The sequence below is a fragment of the Zootoca vivipara genome, chromosome 10 (genome assembly GCF_963506605.1).
Source record: "Zootoca vivipara chromosome 10, rZooViv1.1, whole genome shotgun sequence".
Classification (NCBI taxonomy): domain Eukaryota; kingdom Metazoa; phylum Chordata; class Lepidosauria; order Squamata; family Lacertidae; genus Zootoca; species Zootoca vivipara.
Window position 1 is genome coordinate 70,247,956 of NC_083285.1, and position 20,942 is coordinate 70,268,897.

At 49.9% G+C, this 20,942-nt stretch overlaps 1 protein-coding gene across 7 annotated transcripts in view; it reads left to right on the forward strand.

The window, feature by feature from the left end:
* SHANK3 (SH3 and multiple ankyrin repeat domains 3) overlaps positions 1-20,942 on the forward strand; it is a 425,727-nt gene that overhangs the window by 328,820 nt on the left and 75,965 nt on the right. For all 7 annotated transcript variants that reach the window (XM_060279323.1, XM_060279324.1, XM_060279320.1 and 4 more), the window contains one exon: positions 11,546-11,670. In XM_060279323.1, the coding sequence (XP_060135306.1) occupies positions 11,546-11,670 (125 nt within the window). The remainder of the gene's footprint in view (positions 1-11,545; positions 11,671-20,942) is intronic.

Genomic DNA, 20,942 nt, shown 5'->3' on the forward strand with positions numbered 1-20,942 from the left:
AGTGGCCAGGTGATGGTGGGAGGATGGTCCTGTCGAGATGTGCAAGGAAACATGAGCCGCTGGGGAGGGGGGCTTTGCTCTATGGGGTGGGCAGGAGGGCAAAGGGAAGCATCTCAAGAGGAGTGCCTTTTCCCTGATGGTTTGGGCGGGGGCGAGTATTGCTGTAGCATCTGTGTGTGTCACGGTCCGGTCGATGGGCGGTTGAAGCCCTGGCTGAAGACGTCAGGACCAGGGCAAGATGGTGGTGTAGAAGCAGGAACAGGTGCAGGGTTGAGGGTCCAGCAGCAGGCAGTCGCAGGGTCAAGGAGCAAGGCAGAGGCGAAGGTCTGGGAGTCAAGGAGCAAGGCGTCGGCAAGGCAGAGGTCCAAGGGTCGAGGATCAAGGCATCGGCAAAAGCGAGGGTCCAAGGAGCAAGGCGTCGGCAAGGGGCCAAGGAGCAAGGCGTCGGCAAAGGCAAGGGTCCAAGGAGCAAGAGGCCAGATGCAACCAGGCAGGGATAGCGTTGCTGTGGCAAAGAGCTGAAGGGAAATGCTGAGCTTTTATCCCTCCCAGCTCCTGCCACCAGGTGCAGTGAGATATCAAGTGGTCTCACCTGAGTGGTCACTCCTTGCCTCTCTAGCACAAGCTGAGGCCTCACCTGTGTGGCCACTCCTTGCTTCTTCAGCACAAGCTGAGGCAGGCCCCAGTCCTGCAAAGCACTACAGGCCCCAGAGCCTGACTCCTGCCCATACTCCTGACACTGTGTCCTTGGGATCCTGAGCTTTCCTTTCCAGGAACGCCAAGTGGGCTTTCCCAGCCCTGCTGTGCCTGCAGAGAGTGGCTTGGCAAAGGGGTCAGCAGGCAAGCAAGCAGCCCTCCTTTCCCAGGGTGGAGTCATCGTAGTCTCGGGGTCCAGAGGCTTGCAGGAGCCTCTCCCCGCAAAGAGGAAACCCACCCACCCCACCTTGAACAAAAGCAAGGGAATGGGCTCTAGCATTTTTGAACAATAAGAGGATACAATTTCTCTCTGCATTTTCAAATCGTTGGAGCCAAACACGAGTGGTAGAGCCGACCATCTCTTCTAGGGATGGCACACCTCTGATAGTGGGGAGCAAAGCTATTTCTAGACCTCCATGTCTCAATTTTTTTTGGGGGGGGGGGATTCCCATAGCTGTACATTTGCATCTTGCTGTGGTTGTTGCCTTCAAAGAAGAGGCCCTCAGTAGCCCGGAGAGAATCTTTTGACCCCCTGCTCATCCATTTGGCTCAACCCTGCCCCCAAACACATATCTCTTTGGAAAGCTGAATCACGAAAATACAATCAATTATTCAAAAGAAAGCAAATGTATGTATCTGTGCTTTGCATATTTATGGTGGGCCTTGACTCGGAGCACAGCATCTGGGCCAAAGATGAGATGCCCCTGATTTAAAGGTCTGTAGCCTTCACTGATATCCCCAAAGCTCTTGGGAGGTGGAGAGGTCACCTAGGGTCATAGAACCTTTGAGTTGGAAGGCGTCCCAAGGGTCACCAAGAAAGGAGAGACCGCTACTTCCAGAGGGAGTTTGTTCCACTGTCGACCACTCTTACCATCAAAAAGTTCTTCCTTTGAATCCATCGGTTTGGGTCTTATCCTTTTTAGCAGCAGAAAACAAGCTGGCTCCATCTTCCATGGAAGAGCCCTTCTGATAATTAGAAGGTGCCCATTCTATCACCTCTCAGTCTTCTCTTCTCCAGGCCGAACATTCCCAACTTCCTCCACTGTTCCTCACAAGACTTGGTTTCCAACCCCTTGATCACCTTGGTTCCCCTCCTCTGCCCACCTTCCAGCTTGCCAATATCCTTCTAAAACTATGGTTCCCAGAACCGGACATCGGACCCCAGGTGTCGCCTGACCAAGGCAGAAGAGAATGGTTCTATGGCTTCCCTCGATCTGGACTTCTCCATAAAAGTTCTCTCCCCCCAAGAACCCAGTTCCATCGGGGGAAACTGAGCAGCCAGCAGCCAGAGTAGCATTGCGACTAAGAGGTCGCCCCCAGTTCGAATCTCGCTTCTTTAGCAGTGGGTGGCTTCCTTTCTTTCTCAGAGCCTCCTGTGTGCAGCGATGGGATGATGACAGCGGCCTACCTTGCAGGGTCATCGCAAGAACTGCAGTATGATTATCTGGGGCGTTTTAAGCACAATGTGGATTCTGAAGAGTGCTGATGGTTGCCTGTGATGAACGAAAACTGCCCAATTCTAGGCCTAGCCGGACATTGTGAGACCTGCCAAGGTGCTTTTGCCAAAATATTACATATTTTGTGATATGCAAATGGCTTGAGATACCTATGAGGTCCATCAAGGACCAAATAGCATCTATTCAACAACAACAACAATAAAAATAAAAATGGTGACAATTTGTTGTGGACAAAGGACAGCTGGAAGAACTACTGTCAGAAGAACTTCCTGACAGTAAGAGCTGTTCGACAGTGGGATTTGCTGCCAAGGAGTGTGGTGGAGTCTCCTTCTTTGGAGGTCTTTAAGCAGAGGCTTGACAGCCATATGTCAAGAATGCTTTGATGGTGTTTCCTGCTCGGCAGGGGGTTGGACTGGATGGCCCTTGTGGTCTCGTCCAACTCTAGGATTCTATGATTCTATGGGAGCGGAAGCTGTTTTTCTCCTCCCTAGCCTTCATGCGCACCATGAACCCTCTGCGGAGTCTCTGGGGTCCCTACTCCATCCTCCTCCCTCTCCCTCTCATCTCCCTTCAGCTGTGACTCCCTGCGCATGGAGGAGAGCATTCACATACAAATAAACGGGATCAGTCTCAGCAATGGCAAACAATTTGAAATGGAGAACGCCGTGCGGAAACCCAGCATTTACAACAGAGGAAGAAGGAGCTGCCTTCTCCTAGGCCAGAATGGTTCTCCATATAGCTGAGTGCTGCCTACACTGGCTGGCAGGTAGCAGTTCTTGGGGGATTCCTCCTACCAGGAGACATTGCCAGCAGGGGCTCAAACCTGGGACCTTCCGCTGCCAAGCCACAATGTGGCTCTTTCCGTTCCAAGACAGCATTGCCAAGCCCAGGCAGCAGGCACGACCCCTCTCCCTCCCACTTTCCCAAGGGGGGATTTTGCCTCTTGAAGCCCCAGAGACGGATGGTATCCTGACAATCTGCATTTCCATTCTCGCTCTCCCCCGTTGTCCAAGTGGAAGCAGTTAAACCTCCGCCCTTGATGATGCTTCCTGGGCAGGAGAGAGAAACGGAGGGCTCGCCCACGCTTCCGCTTGTTCTGTTCCTAGAAAGCACCAGTCCAAGGATTTTTTCTGCTTGACCCGCGCTTTCTAGGCATGGATCTTTTTTGCTAAATCGGAGCAAACATCAATCCGAAGAAAACCTGAATTGCTATTTGCTCCTATCAAGCACTAGAGAGCAGATTTACCCCAGGGGAAAGCAGGGCACAAGGAGAAGTGTACGTGGATAAGCCCTGAGAGCCTTTGAGAGCTCCGGACTGTTGCTATGGCCTCTGCATGGTGCTCTACTTAAGAACCAAAGAGCTGGCTGGATCAGGCCAATAGCCCATCTAGTCCATCATTCTGTTCTCAGAGGGGCCAGCCAGGTGTCGGTGGGAAACCAGCAAGCAGGATTAAAGCGCAAGAGCACCTTCGGATGTGGAGGCTGAGCATAGCCATTATGTGTGGTAGCCTTGGGTAGCTCTCTCCTCCTCCAGGAATTTGTCTGATCCCCTTTCAAAGCCACCTAGATCAGTGGTCACCTCTGCTTCCTGTGCGAGGCAGTTCCATAGGTTAACTATGCGCTCTGTGAGGCTGTTTTCTCCTACTCAGGAGGGTGGGACCCAAACCAATGGCTTCAAGTTACAAGAAAGGAGTTTGCGACTAAACTTCAGGAAGAACTTTCTGAGGCTAACGGCTGTTTCACACTGGAATGAACTTCCACAGGAGGTGGTGGACTCTCCTTCCTTGGAGGTTTTAAGCAGAGGTTGGGTGGCCGCCTGTCATGTATGATCTAGCGGAGATTCCTGCATTGCAGGAGGTAGGACTAGATGACCCTTGGGGTTCCCCTCCAACCCTACAATTCTATGACTCTATTATTTTATCCACCCTGAATCTTCCAACAGTCAGCTGTGCTAGGTGCCATAAGCTCTGGTCTTCATCTCTGTCGTGCATAATTTTATGAACTTCTATCATGTTGCCTCTTCCTCTCCATTTCCCTAAACCCTGCGACCGTTCCTCATTGTGGAGGGGCTCCATCCCTCCCCCCAATTTTTTTTGTTTATTTCATTTTACATATTAAAATTTACAGTTATACCCCAACACCTTCCATAAGTACAAGATTCCCACGAATCTTGATGCTTCCCTCCTCCCTCTCTGTGGGTCCCATTGTTAAACCTTTTCTACTGCATCTTTTATAATAATCCACATTTTTTAAAATATCTCCATTGTATCCATAGTTCCTGTTACATTACAAGGGTCATTGCAATCGCACTAACAATTTTAGCTGTTTACAGTGGTCTCCCAGGTCAATTATAAATTTCCCCCATTCCTTATTAAAATTTTGGTCTCTCTCCCTGATTTCATTTTTCCGGTCATTTTTGCCATTTTGGCATAGTCCACCAACTTGATCTGCCATTCTGCTCTGCTAGGGACTTTATCTTCTTTCCATATCTGGGCCAATAACATCCGCGCAGCCGTTGCCACATACATGAACAATCTTTTCTGTTCCCTTGGGATTTCGGCACCCAAAATTCCTAATAAGAAAGCTTCTGGGTTTTTTGCAAAAGTTATTTTAAACATCTCCCCCCAATTCATTATATATCATTTCCCAGAATGCTTTTATTACCTTGCACGTCCACCACATATGATAGAAGGTGCCTTCCTTTTCCTTGCATTTCCTTGCATATTTGTACTTGTTCATTTTTGCTAACTTAGAATCATAGAATCATAGAGTTGGAAGAGACCACAAGGGCCATCCATTCCAACCCCCTGCCAAGCAGGAAACACCATCAAAGCATTCCTGACATATGCCTGTCAAGCCTCTGCTTAAAGACCTCCAAAGAAGGAGACTCCACCTCACTCCCTGGTAGCAAATTCCACTGCCGAACAGCTCTTACTGTCAGGAAGTTCTTCCTAATGTTTAGGTGGAATTTTCTTTCTTGTAGTTTGAATCCATTGCTCCGTGTCCGCTTCTCTGGAGCAGCAGAAAACAACCTTTCTCCCTCCTCCATATGACATCCTTTCATATATTTGAACATGGCTATCATGTCACCCCTTAACCTTCTCTTCTCCAGGCTAAACATACCCAGCTCCCTAAGCCGTTCCTCATAAGGCATCGTTTCCAGGCCTTTGACCATTTTGGTTGCCCTCCTATTTAACTTACTGGGAGTTAAATACCAACGGCACATAATTTTCATATAATTTTCTTTCACCATGCCATAAATTTCAAATCGTCTCTCCATAATTTCTCCCATGAAGTAAGCTGTGTATTCTACCCTAAATCTCTCTCCCAGTGTATCATTAACCTGTTCGTCTTTTATATACCATTCCAAAATCAATCTGTACCTTTTAGAAAGCAATTTGGGAGTGGCGCCATCCCATCCAGGGGTTGGCGGTCCTGCCTCCCAGCTTCCTCCTCCTCCGTCTTAGGGTTGCCCCTTGTGGAATCCAGCAGGGAGGAGGATCGTAGGATCGGATGCCTCCACCTGTAGCTGGTCTTCTTGGCCATGTCCCTTCCCAGTCCCAGCTGGCACCAGACACCACTGGCAGGAAAACTGCAATGCGTAAACCTCATGGCCAAGGAATTTGGACGCGAGCGACAGGAAGGAAGTGGGTCAGCGAGAGAAGAAGAGCAGCAGATGAAAACCCTTTGTAGAGCTGGTTGGTCTTCCACTTGGCGACATGATGGTTGGCAACCATCTGCCTTGAGAGACAATGGAGTGCGCCTCCCGGGGTGAAATCAGATTGCTGCATTAGCTTCATGGAGGTGACCTGTCAGGGGCGCAGGCCTGGGCAGTATGTATGGAGGTCTTGGGCTGCCCAGAGGACAAGACCCCCCTCTTGGCCTCACTGATGGGGTTCAAAGGAAGGCAGAGCAACACGATTGGCACCAGCTTGGCTGCAGGATGTTGCCGGAACTTGTGTAGGGGCGCGGGTGGCGCTGTGGTCTAAACCACTGAGCCTCTTGGGCTTGCCGATTGGAAGGTCGGCGGTTCGAATCCCCGCAACAGAGTGAGCTCCCGTTGCTCGGTCCCAGCTCCTGCCAACCTAACAGTTCAAAAGCACGCCAGTGCAAGTAGATAAATAGATTTACCGCTGCAGCGGGAAGGTAAATAATAATAATATTATAATAATAATTTATTATTTATACCCCGCCCATCTGGCCGGGTTCCCCCAGCCACTCTGGGCGGCTTCCAACAAAACATTAAAATACAGAAATCAAACATTAAAAGCTTCCCTAAACAGGGCTGCCTTGAGATGCCTTCTAAAGGTCTGGCAATTGTTGTTCTCTTTGACCTCTGGTGGGAGGGCATTCCACAGGGTGGGTGCCACTACCGAGAAGGCCCTCTGCCTGGTTCCCTGTAATTTGGCTTCTCGTAGCGAGGGAACCGCCAGAAGACCCTCGGCGCTGGACCTCAGTGTCCGGGCAGAACGATGGGGGTGGAGACGCCCCTTCTGTGCGTTTCTGTGCGCTCTGGTTTCCATCACGGAGTTCTGTTGCACCAGTAGCGGTTTAGTCCTGCTGGCCACATGACCCAGAAAGCTGTCTGTGGACAAACGCCAGCTTCCTTGGCCTGAAAGCGAGATGAGCGCTGCAACCTCATAGTTGCCTTGGACTGGACTTAACCGTCCAGGGGGCCTTTACCCATTTACCTAGGGTTTGCTCCTGAGCCTTTTGTTCTCCTAAAGATACCCCACAAGGCATCAGAGGTTTAGGATCAGAGTTCTCCTAGATGGGCTACCTGGTAGAAGTTTATAAATCCTGCATAGCATTGAGAAAGTGGATGGAGAAAAGGTTTTCTCCTGCTCTCATAAGACTAGAACTCATGAGCTCTCCAGGGTTTCTAACAGGCAGGGACCTGACATTTTCCTTTCCGGGGGCTGGTTCTCACCTTTCAGCACAGCCAGTCTCTCTCCAGACAGGCATCACTTCCGAGGTTGAACCTGCCGGTGACTCACGGCTGCTTTGTCAAGAGTGCAGCCTTCTTGCCCATCACCCTTCATCCAAAACCCCCCGCAGCCCTTCAGAAATTAGAACCAGCAGCTTGCAAAACCAGCTGCAAAATAATGCAAAGCATTATTTTCTATAAAATAAAATAAAAATTACGGCATGCAATTGGACAATGAAACTGCTATGCAATTCAAGAAGAGCAGCAGTTGGTCAAGCCGGAAGCCAGACCGGAGGTCGCGAGCCCAAAAGGGGGCTGCTTGCTGGGGCAGGACAGAGAAGACAAAATGGGGTTGCAGGGTATTGTGGGATCAACACCATTCCCAGATCCATATTTACGGTGCTTTGGGCGGTTCAAGGGACGCCAAGCGGGGGGGGGGCAAAATTGAGACAACTCATATGTGAGACGATCCATTTGGGGACACCAAATATTGGACTCGCACAGCGCACCATTTTACCAAAGATTGCTAAAATTTGCCCCTGCCATTGCTTGATTAACCGTGTGCAACTCCTGCTTTGCTCCTGAACCTGCATTTTGCCTGTGTGCCACACCGATCTGAGCATTATTTTTGGGGGGGGGGGGTAGGAACAGCAACCTGAGTTCCAGGTTCTTCATGCAGTGGGAACCAGGACAGTTCCAGGGCAACAGGGACTCTGCCAGCCATCCTAGTGGAAGTCAGCTGAGCCCCCAGGCAAGACAGTCTTTGGAACTGGGGCTTGTCAAAAGGTCTCAGGCTTTAGTTTAGGAGTTTTTCGTTTGCCCGGCCTGGGCCGAAGCTAAATCTGCACAGCACCAATTGGCTGCCCTTTCTGTCAGTCACAAAGCTGCCTTGCCTCTACTTGGAGCCGGCAGCCCATAGCACTGATTGGCCAGCCCTCGTGTCAGTCACAAAGGCATCCTCCCCTCGCTGAACAGTTTTCAAAGTGTTTAAAAGCAGTGAAAAACTATGAACAAAACAAACATTTCATCAGGTGGACGTATCAGGCACTCAAGGGATTGAGAAGGATTGAAACGAAAAAGGGATACCAAAGATCCAAAAGGATCTCTCCAAATTGGAGAAACAGGCATTAGAATCAGAGAATCCTAGAAGCTCATCTAAGTCCTCTGCAACGCAGGAATCCTGCCCATAGCCATTCCTGGGCTCGAACCACCAACCAACCTTTTGGTTAACAGCCAGAATGCACCAAGGCAAAAAGTAATAATCCAATTTTGCATGTTAACTTATAGGGGCCAAACTGGCAGTGACCAATGAGGACTAGCATCTTGGGGGGTCATAGACAATGCTTTTGCTGCTAACTGAGTGACTGCACAGGATTTTCACATTTTAGTCAAGAACGGGAAACGCTGTTGGACCCCCAACTCCAGCCAGCTCCAGCCAAGCTGGCCAGTGGTCAAAATGATGGAAGCTGCAGTTCAACAACTTCTGGAGGGGCTCCGCTCCCCCAGGTCCACCACCCCTGGTTTAAATTAATAAATTCCGCAAGTGCTCCCCAAAGCCCCCTGGATCCACTCCTTTTTAGCTTGTGGGCTAACCTCTGTTGCCGATGGTCCTTCATAGAATTGTAGAGTTTCTGCAGCCCTTCGGTTCTGCAAATCTCTTTCATGTATTTTGCCATTGCGACCACCTCAGATCATTTGCCGGGCTCTTCTGCCTTATTTAGCTCCTTCTTTTCACCCTCCCCATTGCCTCTCCGGATGGTTTCCTGCTTCAGAAGCACTTGCTGTTTGTTTTCGGATTTGTGCTCCCCCTTTGCTCCCCGTAAAGTGTCTGTGCTCTTTCTTCTGCTCACTGGGGTAAGAAATTCCCTTTTCAAAGGCAGCCTCGCCTCCCTCCCTCAACTCTCGGTCGTCCTGGACCCCTTTCTTCTCTGCGACGCACCTTTCAGTCCGAGCCTCTTTCTTCGCGTTAACTGAGACCTTCAAAGGACGCTAAACGCCTTTTGAGAGGAGCATTTCCTTTGCAGGCAGCCATGACGGTCCTTCTATGGAACAATTCTAGCCTTTAGAAATATTTTCAACCACTTCATACGGCGCAGGAATCAGGGCTCCTCCAGCCGACCTCATTATTCAGCATCTGTCCCGATTCCTTTGCACAAGGCTTGTGCAGAGGGTAGATTAAAGGCAGCCTTTATCAAACATTTATTCCGATTTGCTCGCAGGGAGGTTACATGGCAACAAGCAATCGTCCTGATTTGCTTACAGGGTTTTTAAACAGCATCCCATTCATCATTTGATCATCTCCCAATTTTCAATGTCCCTTTCCTAATCACAAAAGGTCCATTTGTTGTTGTTTAAGTGGGTTTCTTGCGCTTGGTCCACAGAGCTCTGTAATCCAGTTGAATGACAGAAATCTAAATTTTTGGAATGTGCTCCATCCCTCCCTGCAAATCCCGAGAGCCTGAATGTGACCTCAGGCTGACCGTAATATCTTTGAATTTCCCCTAAATCCCACCCCGGCCAAAATAAGTTTGTTATTTTCCAGCCACCTTCCAGCCACCATGGAGGCAGATTTTAGCAATTAAGTTAGATGCTTTCCTTGAAGTAGCAACAGTTTCACTTTTGGATCCTTTAAGACCATGATGGAAGCCATTGGGTGGGTGTCTAAATGGTTCTGACAGCCAGTGTTCCTTGGACAGACTCCAGAACATCTGTATTTGTCAATGTGCTTTAACACCAGAACTCGTGGGCATGTAATGAAACTGAATGCTGGAAGGTTCAGGACAGATAAAAGAAGGTCCTTCATGCAGTGCACAGTTTGTTTGGGTCTTTTGTGTGCTTTTCAGGTTCATTTGTTGTTGTTGTTTAGTCGTTTAGTCGTGTCCGACTCTTCGTGACCCCATGGACCAGAGCACGCCAGGCACTCCTGTCTTCCACTGCCTCCCGCAGTTTGGTCAAACTCATGTTCGTAGCTTCGAGAACACTGTCCAACCATCTCGTCCTCTGTTGTCCCCTTCTCCTTGTGCCCTCCATCTTTCCCAACATCAGGGTCTTTTCCAAGGATTCTTCTCTTCTCATGAGGTGGCCAAAGTCTTGGAGCCTCAGCTTCACGATCTGTCCTTCCAGTGAGCACCCAGGGCTGATCTCCTTCAGAATGGATAGGTTTGATCTTCTTGCAGTCCATGGGACTCTCAAGAGTCTCCTCCAGCACCATAATTCAAAAGCATCAGGTTCATACATTTCACTAATTTTACAATCATTTTTACATTTCAAAACTTCACTCCCTTCCCCCTCTTTCTGCAGTTCCTTAGATATCTTCCGCATATCCAAATTAACTTAATTTGCTCATTTATTCATCTGCTTTTAATTATGTACTCTTATAAAAATGCAGGTTATCACAACAACCCTGCCAATGTTCTTATCTGTTTGCAATTTATCTGTCAATATTCAATAAACCATTTCTCTTCTTTTATAAAAATTTTGTAACTTCCTGACAGTAAGAGCTGTTCGGCAGTGGAATTTGCTACCAAGGAGTGTGGTGGAGTCTCCTTCTTTGGAGGTCTTTAAGCAGAGGCTTGGCAGGCATATGTCAAGAATGGTTTGATGGTGTTTCCTGCTCGGCAGGGGGTTGGACTGGATGGCCCTTGTGGTCTCTTCCAACTCTATGATTCTATGATTCTACTATAGTCCATAGTTAAACTGTGGAACTCCCTCCCACAGGAGGCAGTGATGGTCACCAACTTGGATGGCTTTCGAAGAGGATTGGGAGATTATATATATATATATATATATATATATATATATATATATATATGTGTGTGTGTGTGTGTGTGTGTGTGTGTGTGTGTGTGTGTGTGGCTTTACAATTTAATATTCAACACAATCATCATAAACACAATACAAAGAATACAAATATAAAAATTCTTGCTAAATAATAATAATGATAATAATAGTACAGTCGTATCTTGGAAGTCAAACAGAATACATTCCGGAAGTCCGTTTGACTTCCAACACATTCGGAAACCAAAGCGTGACTTCCGATTGGCTGTAGAAAGCTCCCACAGTCAATCAGAAGCCGCGGAAGCCCCGTCGGATGTTCGGCTTCCAAAAGAACGTTTGGAAACCGGAACCCTCACTTCTGGGTTTCGATCGTTCAGGAGCTGATTTGTTCAGCAGCCAAGGTGGTCGAGATCCACGGTACAACCGTGTAACAACAACAACAACAACAACAACAACAACAACAACAACAACAACAACTGCCTCTTCCATTTAAGTGGGAAACATTGAAATAATAAATGTAAAAGACCTCCTCTTTCGTGTAGGTTTTGACTATGGTTAGGAAGTTGCTTGACAGCTGAGCAAATTGTGGCCTGGGAACATTTTGCAGTCTCCAGGAATCGCTCGCTGGCGCCCATCTTTTCTCCTCCCAGCTTCCTCCCCTCTGACTGAAGGTCTCTCTTCATTTCAGCGGAGACTCCGATCGAGGAGTTCACCCCAACGCCCGCATTCCCGGCTCTCCAATACCTGGAGTCCGTGGACGTGGAGGGTGTGGCCTGGCGAGCAGGACTTCGCACGGGAGACTTCCTGATCGAGGTGAGTCCTGGAAGAGCTCAGCCGGCAAAGGAGGAGGGTCGAATCTGCCAACCTCGGGAACTGGGGTCCTCTGTGCTAGATCAAAGCACTCTTCATTTATTGCATTTATCTGTTACATTTCTATGGAGCAAAAAGGGCTGTGGTTCTCCTCCCCGTTTTGTTCTCATGACAGCTCTGTGAGGTAGGCAAGGCTGAGAGATGGGGACTGGCCCAAGGTTACCCAGGGCCTGAGTGGGGATTTGAACCCCAGTCTTGCAGATCTTCGTCTGATACACTGACCCTTACACCCCACTGGTTGTATCAGAAACATCAGCGGAGGGTGCCTTCTTAGGTCTTGCATGCAACAATTACCAGACCTTTAGAAGGCATCTCAAGGCAGCCCTGTTTAGGGAAGCTTTTAATGTTTGATTTCTGTATTTTAATGTTTTGTTGGAAGCCGTCCCGAGTGGCCGGGGGAACCCGGCCAGATGGGCGGGGTATAAATAATATTATATTATTATTATTATTATTATTATTATTATTATTATTATTATGCAGGTTGCTTGGGGATCAACTGCTCTCTCACTTTGCTCCTGCCTGATCCCTGTGCTCCACACTCCCTCCAGGGTATTTTTGGTGGGTTTTTTTTGTTTTTTTTTTTGCAGAAGTGCCTATTGAGAAGTGCCTGGTTCTTGTGCCAGTGTAAACCAAACTAAAGTAAAACTTACTGTAAATGTGTAAACATACTGGTACCAAGAGGGCCAATAATAGCCACTTGCCTTTGGCATTGGTTTTGATGCTGCAGTACTGGGAGCTAAAGGCGAGCGGGTGGCGCTGTGGTCTAAACCGCTGAGCCTAGGGCTTGCTAATCGGAAGGTTGGTGGTTCGAATCCCCACGACAGCGTGAGTGTGCTGGTCCCGGGGGTTACCCAAGTCCAAGTCCAGTCTGTGGTTCGTAGGTTCAGAGTAGAGATAGTCCAAAGAGCCCGAGGCTGGGAGCAGGGCAGGGCATCAGGTGAGGTCAATAACAGGTACGAAGTCGGGGAACTAAGGCAGGTCAGGATCGCAGGCAGGGAAGTGAGGCAGGAAAGCAAGGCAGGTCGAAGGCAGGAACACTGGCAGGGTCTAGCAACCAACAATGTCATCATCATTCTTTATTCGACCGTCAGTCAGAAAAGATACAACTCTCAGTACAAAGTTAAAACATCTAAAACATCTAAAAACTAAAATATAACATGGGCAGCACTAATAAAGGCTATCATGTGCGTAGGCAGGGGGGCAGGAGGGGGCAGTTGCCCCTCCCTAGAAGCAGGGCCACTGGCCAGCCTGCCCCGCTGCCCAGTGCCGTCTCCCTTCTCCCTGGCTGGCTGTGGGGCGGGTGGAGAGAAAGCCCCAGAGCCGCGCAAAGCGTTTGGCTGGCTTTCCCTCTGCCCGCCCCACAGCCAGCTGGCTAGAGGACGTCTCCCTTCTCGCTGGCTGTGGGGCGGGTGGAGGGAAAGCCAGCCAAACGCTTTGCGATCGCAGAGGGGGAGGAGGGGATCGGAGCAGCCCGATTTCGGGCTGATCCTGGTGCCCCCTCACCCCTGCCGATCGCAGAGGGGGAGGAGGGGATCGGAGCAGCCCGATTTCGGGCTGATCCTGGCGCCCCCTCGCCCCTGCCGATCGCAGATGGGGAGGAGGGGATCGGAGCAGCCCGATTTCGGGCTGATCCTGGTGCCCCCTCGCCCCTGCTGATCGCGGAGGGGGAGGAGGGAGTCGGAGCAGCCCGATTTCGGGCTGATCCTGGCACCCCCTCGCCCCTGCCCCCTAATTTTGATCCTGGCTACACCCCTGAAGGCTATACAGATAAACCCGCAGCAATGCAGTCGATTTTACTCTTACGACGCTTGAGAGCTAGGAAGAGAAATTTGGCCACCAAGAAAGCTGTTTTCCCAGTGGGATTATTCAACAAATGTACCACCTGACTTTCTCTGGATAGACAGCTAAGCTGAGACAGGCATAGGGCTATGAGACATTGTCTTAAATCTACATAGAAAGGGCAACTCAGGAGGAAATGTTCGGTGGATTCTACCTCACCCAAGGCACAATGGCAAGTTCTCTGATCGTATGGAACTCCCCTGTACCTTCCCCATAATACCGCAGATTCGAGGACATTCAGTCTGGCCGCAGTGAGGAGTCTGCGGTATTCCACCTAGTGGATTACCGTGAGATAAGGGGCTGGTGTAACCTGATAGATCTGCTCCCCCAGGAACATCCCTGGTTTCACGCAGGCTATGTCCTCTTGTCTAGCAATATCGCCCAATCACGGCTCTAGCTTGACTGTATGTCATAGACTCCAAGTAAAGGTGTGACAGCCCGCAAGTCTGTACTTCATCTAAGACCTCCCTTTCCCAGGATGATTGAAAATCACCCCTCAATATCAAGGGGGCCAAACCCATGGGTTTAAAACATAGCTTAAGCCATAGCCAAAGCTTCGCTTTCAGGGCCACATACCGAAAAGCTTGGCAGCCAGCCTTTAATCGCATGACTGCACCTGCTACGGAAGGGGGGATCCTGAGGATGGCTCTAAGAAATTGCGATTGGATGGATTCCAGTCTTAAAAAATCCCTGCGTGAACCCAAAGCAATGCCCACCAAAAGTAGTGGGAGGACTTTCATTTGAAAAAGTCTCAAGGCCTCTTTCACTGTTTGTGCCTGTTTCTCGGCATATAAGGATCTAATCAGCATAGCTGCTTTAGATGTGTTTGCAGCTACAGTGTTTCTCCCAAAATAAGACGGGCCTAAAAAATAAGCCATGGCACGATTTTTTAAAGGCAAAAAAATATAAGACATCCCCCAAAAATAAGACGTGTTGGGGTACCGGCACCCTACCGTGCTGGAGCAGGTCTGGATGGCGCTTCCGTAAGGAACAGGAAAAGGGAGATGCCTTTCCTGTCAGGAAGCGGATGCGCAACGTGCGCCACGTGGAGCGCAGACGGACCGGGAGCCGGGAGAAGCTGCAGCACGCGCCGCGCAGAGCCTCGACCCAGCAGGACTCTGCGTGATCCACAGCTCGCGCCGCGCCGAGCCCTGACCCAGCGGGACCGGCAAGGGCAGCAGCACACGCTTTGCTGAGTCCCGACCCAGCGGGAGCCGGCAAAGACAGCAGCGCGCGCCGCACCGAGCCCCGACTGAGCGGGAGCCGGCAAAGGCAGCAGCGTGCGCGCCCTGCCGAGCCCTGAACTGCCGAGCCCTGCCGACTGAACTGAGCGGGAGCCGGCAAAAGCAGCCGCGCGCGCGCCCTGCCGAGCCCTGAACTGCCAAGCCGAGCCGGCAAAAGCAGTAGCGTGCACGCCCTGCCAAGCCCCGACAGAGCGGGAGCCGGCAAAGCCAGCGGCGCGCGCGCCCTGCCGCCCCCTGAACTGCTGAGCCCTGCCGACTGAACTGAGCGGGAGCCGGCAAAAGCAGTAGCGCGCGCGCCCTGCCAAGCCCCGACAGAGCGGGAGCCGGCGAAGCCAGCGGCGCACTGTGTTGAGCCCCGACAGAGCTTAAAAAAAAAAAAGACATCCCCTGAAAATAAGCCGTGGTGTGTTTTTTTGGAGGAAAAATAAATATAAGACGTGTCTTATTTTAGGTATATAATCTCTGTGTGCCAAAAAAGGACATGTTTGATCGGATTACCTGGCCCAAATATTTGAAACGGCTAACCTGCTCCAGAGAAATACCATTAATCGACCACAAATGGGGTTTCGGTCGGGCAGAGAAGACCATTATCTTGGTCTTGGCATAATTAAGTTGAAGCTCGTGTTGGTCCCCATATTCATAGAGTGCTCGGAGCATTCTCCTCAGCCCAATGGGGGATATAGCTAAAAGAGTGGCATCATCCGCATACAAAAGGACATTCAGGGCACGGCCTGCTAATTTAGGTGGATGGAAAGCATTATTGGCCATATGGGCCACTAGCGAGTTAATGTAAAAATTAAACAGTGCAGGGGCTAACAGACAGCCCTGTCTTACCCCCCTAGTGGTGGTGACCGGATTGGAAACTAGACCATTATTATCTAGCCTGATTCTCAGAGTGGTATTTGTATGCAGATTAATGATCAGGAGGAGAAGACGGCGATCAATTGTTGTGGCTGCCAGTTTTGTCCATAGCTGCTCCCTAAAAATACGCTCAAAGGCCTGCTTAAAATCAATAAAGGCCACATGGAGAACTTTTGGGGCTTTGCCAGCATACATTTCAGCCAAATGATTCAAGGTTATCAACCAAGAATGTTGCTCCCGCAACCTGGGGTGGGGTTTGGCCGCCTTTTATCTTGAACAGAGTAACGGACGGCCCCAATCCCCTGGCGACTCACTCCCTCGCCTCGCCTGGAGGCGAGCACTCCTCCTGTGAGTACTCAGGTCCCTCCTTCTATCAGCATTGAGTCTCTGCAGCTCAGGAGACGCCGGTGGGTTACCGGACCCAGGAGCCGCCACAGCCCCAGCCGGCAGTGGTCCAGCTGCTGGTGACGACCCGGCTGATGGCAACGAGGTATCTCCTGCATCTGGAACCAAGGCAGGCTCAGGCCCCAGACGCGGCTCAGCTGATGCTTGCTGCAGAGGAGGTTGAGCAGACGGAGGCTTCTCAGGACCAGGCCCCAAACTCAGTTCATCCGATGTCCCAGGCAGAAGGTCCGGTGCAGGCTGCGATTCCTCCGGCTCCGAGTCTGAGCCCAAATCCTAAGCCATCACAGTGAGCTCCCGTTGCTCTGTCCCAGCTCCTGCCAACCTAGCAGTTTGAAAGCACACCAGAGCAAGTAGATAAATAGGTACCACGGCGGGAAGGTAAGTGGTATTTCAGTGCGCTCTGGTTTCCGTCACAGTGTCCCATTGTGCCAGAAGCAGTTTAGTCCTGCTGGCCACATGACCCAGAAAGCTGTCTGTGGACAAACGCTGGATCCCTTGGCCTGAAGTGAAATGAGCGCCGCAACCCCATAGTCTCCTTGACTGGACTTAACCATCCAGGGGTCCTTTACCCTTTTTTACCTTTTTACTGGGAGCCAAGCCAGGCTTTGGCTTCATGTTACATGCAAACCTGAAGTTGCCTTGCTCCAAATAAACCTCCACCTGCAACCAAGGTGTGCTTTACTGCTCATGCTTTCTTTGGGGGAGGCAATCTACTGGTTGATCCCTGGGGAAATTAGGTAGATCACGTTCGTTCGGTCGGTCGCTGGCTCCTCCATCCGGCCCCACCCCCTCACCCGCCCCACCCTCTAGTTCGCTAGAACGAAAGATGGAGGCCTCGCTGACAGTTTCGTTAGCCATCTGTCGGTGAGCGGTTTTTCGTCCCCTAAGAAAAGCTCAACAACTTAGACCTGAACCCCCAGAAAACAGGGTAGATCACTGCCAGTTTTTTAATGTGTGAGTAGATCGCAGTCTCTTGGAAGTTGGCCATCTCTGAACTAGACGATCCTTGGGGACTCTTCCAACACTGAAGTCCATTGGTTCTTTGTCCAGTTCTGGGCACCACAGTTCAAGAAGGATACTGACAAGCTGGAACGTGTCCAGAGGAGGGCAACCAAAATGGTCAAAGGCCTGGAAACAATGCCTTATGAGGAACGGCTTAGGGAGCTGGGTATGTTCAGCCTGGAGAAGAGAAGGTTAAGGGGTGATATGATAGCCATGTTCAAATATATTAAAGGATGTCATATGGAGGAGGGAGAAAGGTTGTTTTCTGCTGCTCCAGAGAAGCGGACACGGAGCAATGGATTCAAACTACAAGAAAGAAGATTCCACCTAAACATTAGGAAGAACTTCCTGACAGTAAGAGCTGTTCGGCAGTGGAATTTGCTGCCAATGAGTGTGGTGGAGTCTCCTTCTTTGGAGGTCTTTAAGCAGAGGCTTGACAGCCATATGTCAAGAATGCTTTGATGGTGTTTCCTGCTTGGCAGGGGGTTGGACTGGATGGCCCTTGTGGTCTCTGCCAACTCTATGATTCTATTATTCTAAACCATGGCTTAGCTCTTGATACTGCACCACCAGCGGCAGGGAAGGAGTGACAGCCGCCGCCTTTTCTCTCTGGGCGCCAGCATGCCTTCTTCTTCATGGTAAGTCACAGTTTGGATGACGCTTAGGTGTGATCAGGCCACTGTGCTCGGCTGTTCTCTGTTCTTGAGGCCAAATTCCAGATTTCCTGAAGCATCTTGTTCAGTCATGCCGCCACAATGGAGAAGGCCCCTGTTTTGTAATTTAAGGAGTCGGGTGGAAAAGAAGCTTCTGTTTACAAGGCAAATGCACAGTTGTAAGGTTCTGCACTCAGGCAGGAAGAAACAGCTGCACAAATATGAGATTGGAGACACTGGACTTACTAGCAGTGCATGTGAAAAGGATTTCGGGGTCTTAGTAGACCACAAGCTGAACATGAGTCCACAGTGTGATGCAGCAGCAAAAAAGGCCATTGCTATTCTAGGCTGCATCAACAGAAGTCTAGTGTCCAGATCAAGGGAAGTCATAGTACTGTTCTGTTCTGCCTTGGTCAGGAGTCCTGCATCCAATTCTGGGCTCCACAATTTAAGGAGGATGTTGACAAGCCGGAAGGTGTGCAAAGGAGGGCAACCAAGATGATCAAGGATCTGGAAATCAAGCCTTATGGGGAACAGTTGTGGGGTTTGGGTATGTGGGTTAAACCACAGAGCCTAGGACTTGCCAATCAGAAGGTTGGCGGTTCGAATCCCCGCGACGGGGTGAGCTCTCGTTGCTCGGTCCCAGCTCCTGCCAACCTAGCAGTTCAAAAGCACATCAAAGTGCAAGTAGATAAATAGGTACCGCTACAGCGGGAAGGTAAACGGCATTTCCGTGCGCTGCTCTGGTTCGCCAGAAGTGGCTTAGTCATGCTAGCCACATGATCTGGAAGCTGTACACCAGCTTCCTTGGCCAGTAAAGCAAGATGAGCGCCGCAACCCCAGAGTCGTCCGCGACTGGACCTAATGGTCAGGGGTCCCTTTACCTTTTCAACTGGAAAAGAGGAGACTGAGTGGAGGTTTGAGACCCACCTTCAAATATCTCAAGGGCTGTCACACACAAGAGGGAGCCAGTTTTTTCTCTTGCTCTGAAGGGTGGGATACGAACCAATGCCTTCAAATGACAAAAAAGGCGATTCTGTCTAAACATCAGATAGAACTTTCTGATGGGAATTGGGAGGGTGTGGGACTCTCTTTCACTGGAGGTTTTTAAGTAGAGGTGGAATGACCACCTGTCAGGGCTTCACCTGCGACTCCTGCATTTCAAGGAGTTGGACCCCTTGACCCTTTGGATCCCTTCCAACCATTCTAGGATTCTACAGTTCTATGAAAATCTTCCATAGGTGTAGCCATGGTTGTCTGTTGCAAGTGGACTCTCTCATCCATGAATAAATGTGCTAGCATTAGGGTACTCCAGAATGTCCTGTTGTTTATAATAATAACAATAAATAATAATAAATTTTATTTATACCCCGCCCTCCCCAATCAAGACCAGGCTCAGGGCGACTTAAAGGTAAAGGTAAAGGGACCCCTGACCATTAGGTCCAGTCGTGACCGACTCTGGGGTTGCGCGCTCATCTCGCATTATTGGCCGAGGGAGCCGGCGTATAGCTTCCAGGTCATGTGGCCAGCATGACAAAGCCGCTTCTGGCAAACCAGAGCAGCACATGGAAACGCCGTTTACCTTCCCGCTGTAGCGGTTCCTATTTATCTACTTGCATTTTGATGTGCTTCGAACTGCTAGGTTGGCAGAAGCTGGGACCAAGCAACGGGAGCTCACCCCGTCACAGGGATTCGAACCACCAACCTTCTGATCGGCAAGCCCTAGGCTCAGTGGTTTTACCACAGCGCCACCTGGGTCCCAATACCCCACCCTCCCCAGCCAAGACCAGGCTCAGGACGACTTAACACTGGATATAAAACAATTGATTAAAATACAGCTTAAAAACATGATTAAATACAACATTAAAATGCAGCCTCATTTCAATAGAAACTCAAATCAAAAACTGTTTGGGGAAGGAAATGTCAAGTCTTCACCAGGCCAACTCTCCAGACTGGTCCTACGTGGGCCAGAAAAAAGCCAGGGAATTCCCCAAATGTGAGTTCCATCACAGAAAACGGAAAGAGTCTAACAACTGGCTCCCGGGACGGCCGAATTATTGACAGGGATCAGGCTGATTCCAGGCCAAAGGCCAGGCGGAACAACTCTGCCTTACAGGCCCTGCGGAAAGAAATCAGATCCCGCAGGGCCCTGGTCTCATGAGACAGAGCGTTCCACAAGGGCTGAGCCAGTGTTGAAAAGGCCCTGGCTCTGGCTGAGGCTAATCTGACTTCCTTAGGGCCCGGGACCTCTAGGGTGATGCTATTTATGGACCTTAAGGTCCTCTGTGGGACATACCGGAGAAGTGGTCCTGTAGGTATGAGGGTCCTAGGCTGCAAAGGGCTTTAAAGGTCAAAGTCAGCACCTTAAACCTGACCCTGTACTCCACCGGGAGCCAGTGCAGCTAATAGAGCACTGGGTGAATATGTTCCCATGGCAGGGACCCCGTGAGGAGCCTCGCTGCAGTATTCTGCACCCGCTGGAGTTTCTGGGACAGTGTCGCCTTGACGTTTAGAAAGGCTCACAGTGTTGAAACTTTGCTGCTCTGTCTATTGCAGATTTAAAAACTTTTTGTTGTTACATTTGTTGTTTTAGGATTTGGCAAGTGGTTGTTTTGAGTCCTTAATGCACGTGTTTGCGTTTTTAAGAACGCCGTGTACAAATATTTAACAGCAGTAGGGGTGGCTGTGACAGTACATTGGTACCTTGGTTCTCAAATGCCTCGATATTCAAACGCCTTGGTTCCCAAACACCGAAAACCCAGAAGTAAGTGTTCCAGTTTTCAAACGTTTTTCAGAAGCCGAACATCCGCTGCGGCTGTCGGCTATTGTTTCCGGGGCGCCTGCACCAATCAGAAACTGCGCCTTGGTTTTTGAACATTTTGGAAGTCAAACGGACTTCCAGAACAGATTAAGTTTGATGCTTGCCCCCCTCTCTCTTATTTGTTTTTATAGTATAGTATAGGCGTCCCCAAACTTCGGCCCTCCAGATGTTTTGGACTACAATTCCCATCATCCCTGACCCCAGTGGTCCTCTTAGCTAGGGATCATGGGAGTTGTAGGCCAAAACATCTGGAGGGCCGCAGTTTGGGGATGGCCGGTATAGTACATTGATTATTGCTTTCATTTTATGAATCAAAGGTCTCATTAAAGAGCAAAATTCATGTTAAATGGCTGTTTTAGGGGTTGCTTTTAAAAGTCTGGAACAGAATAA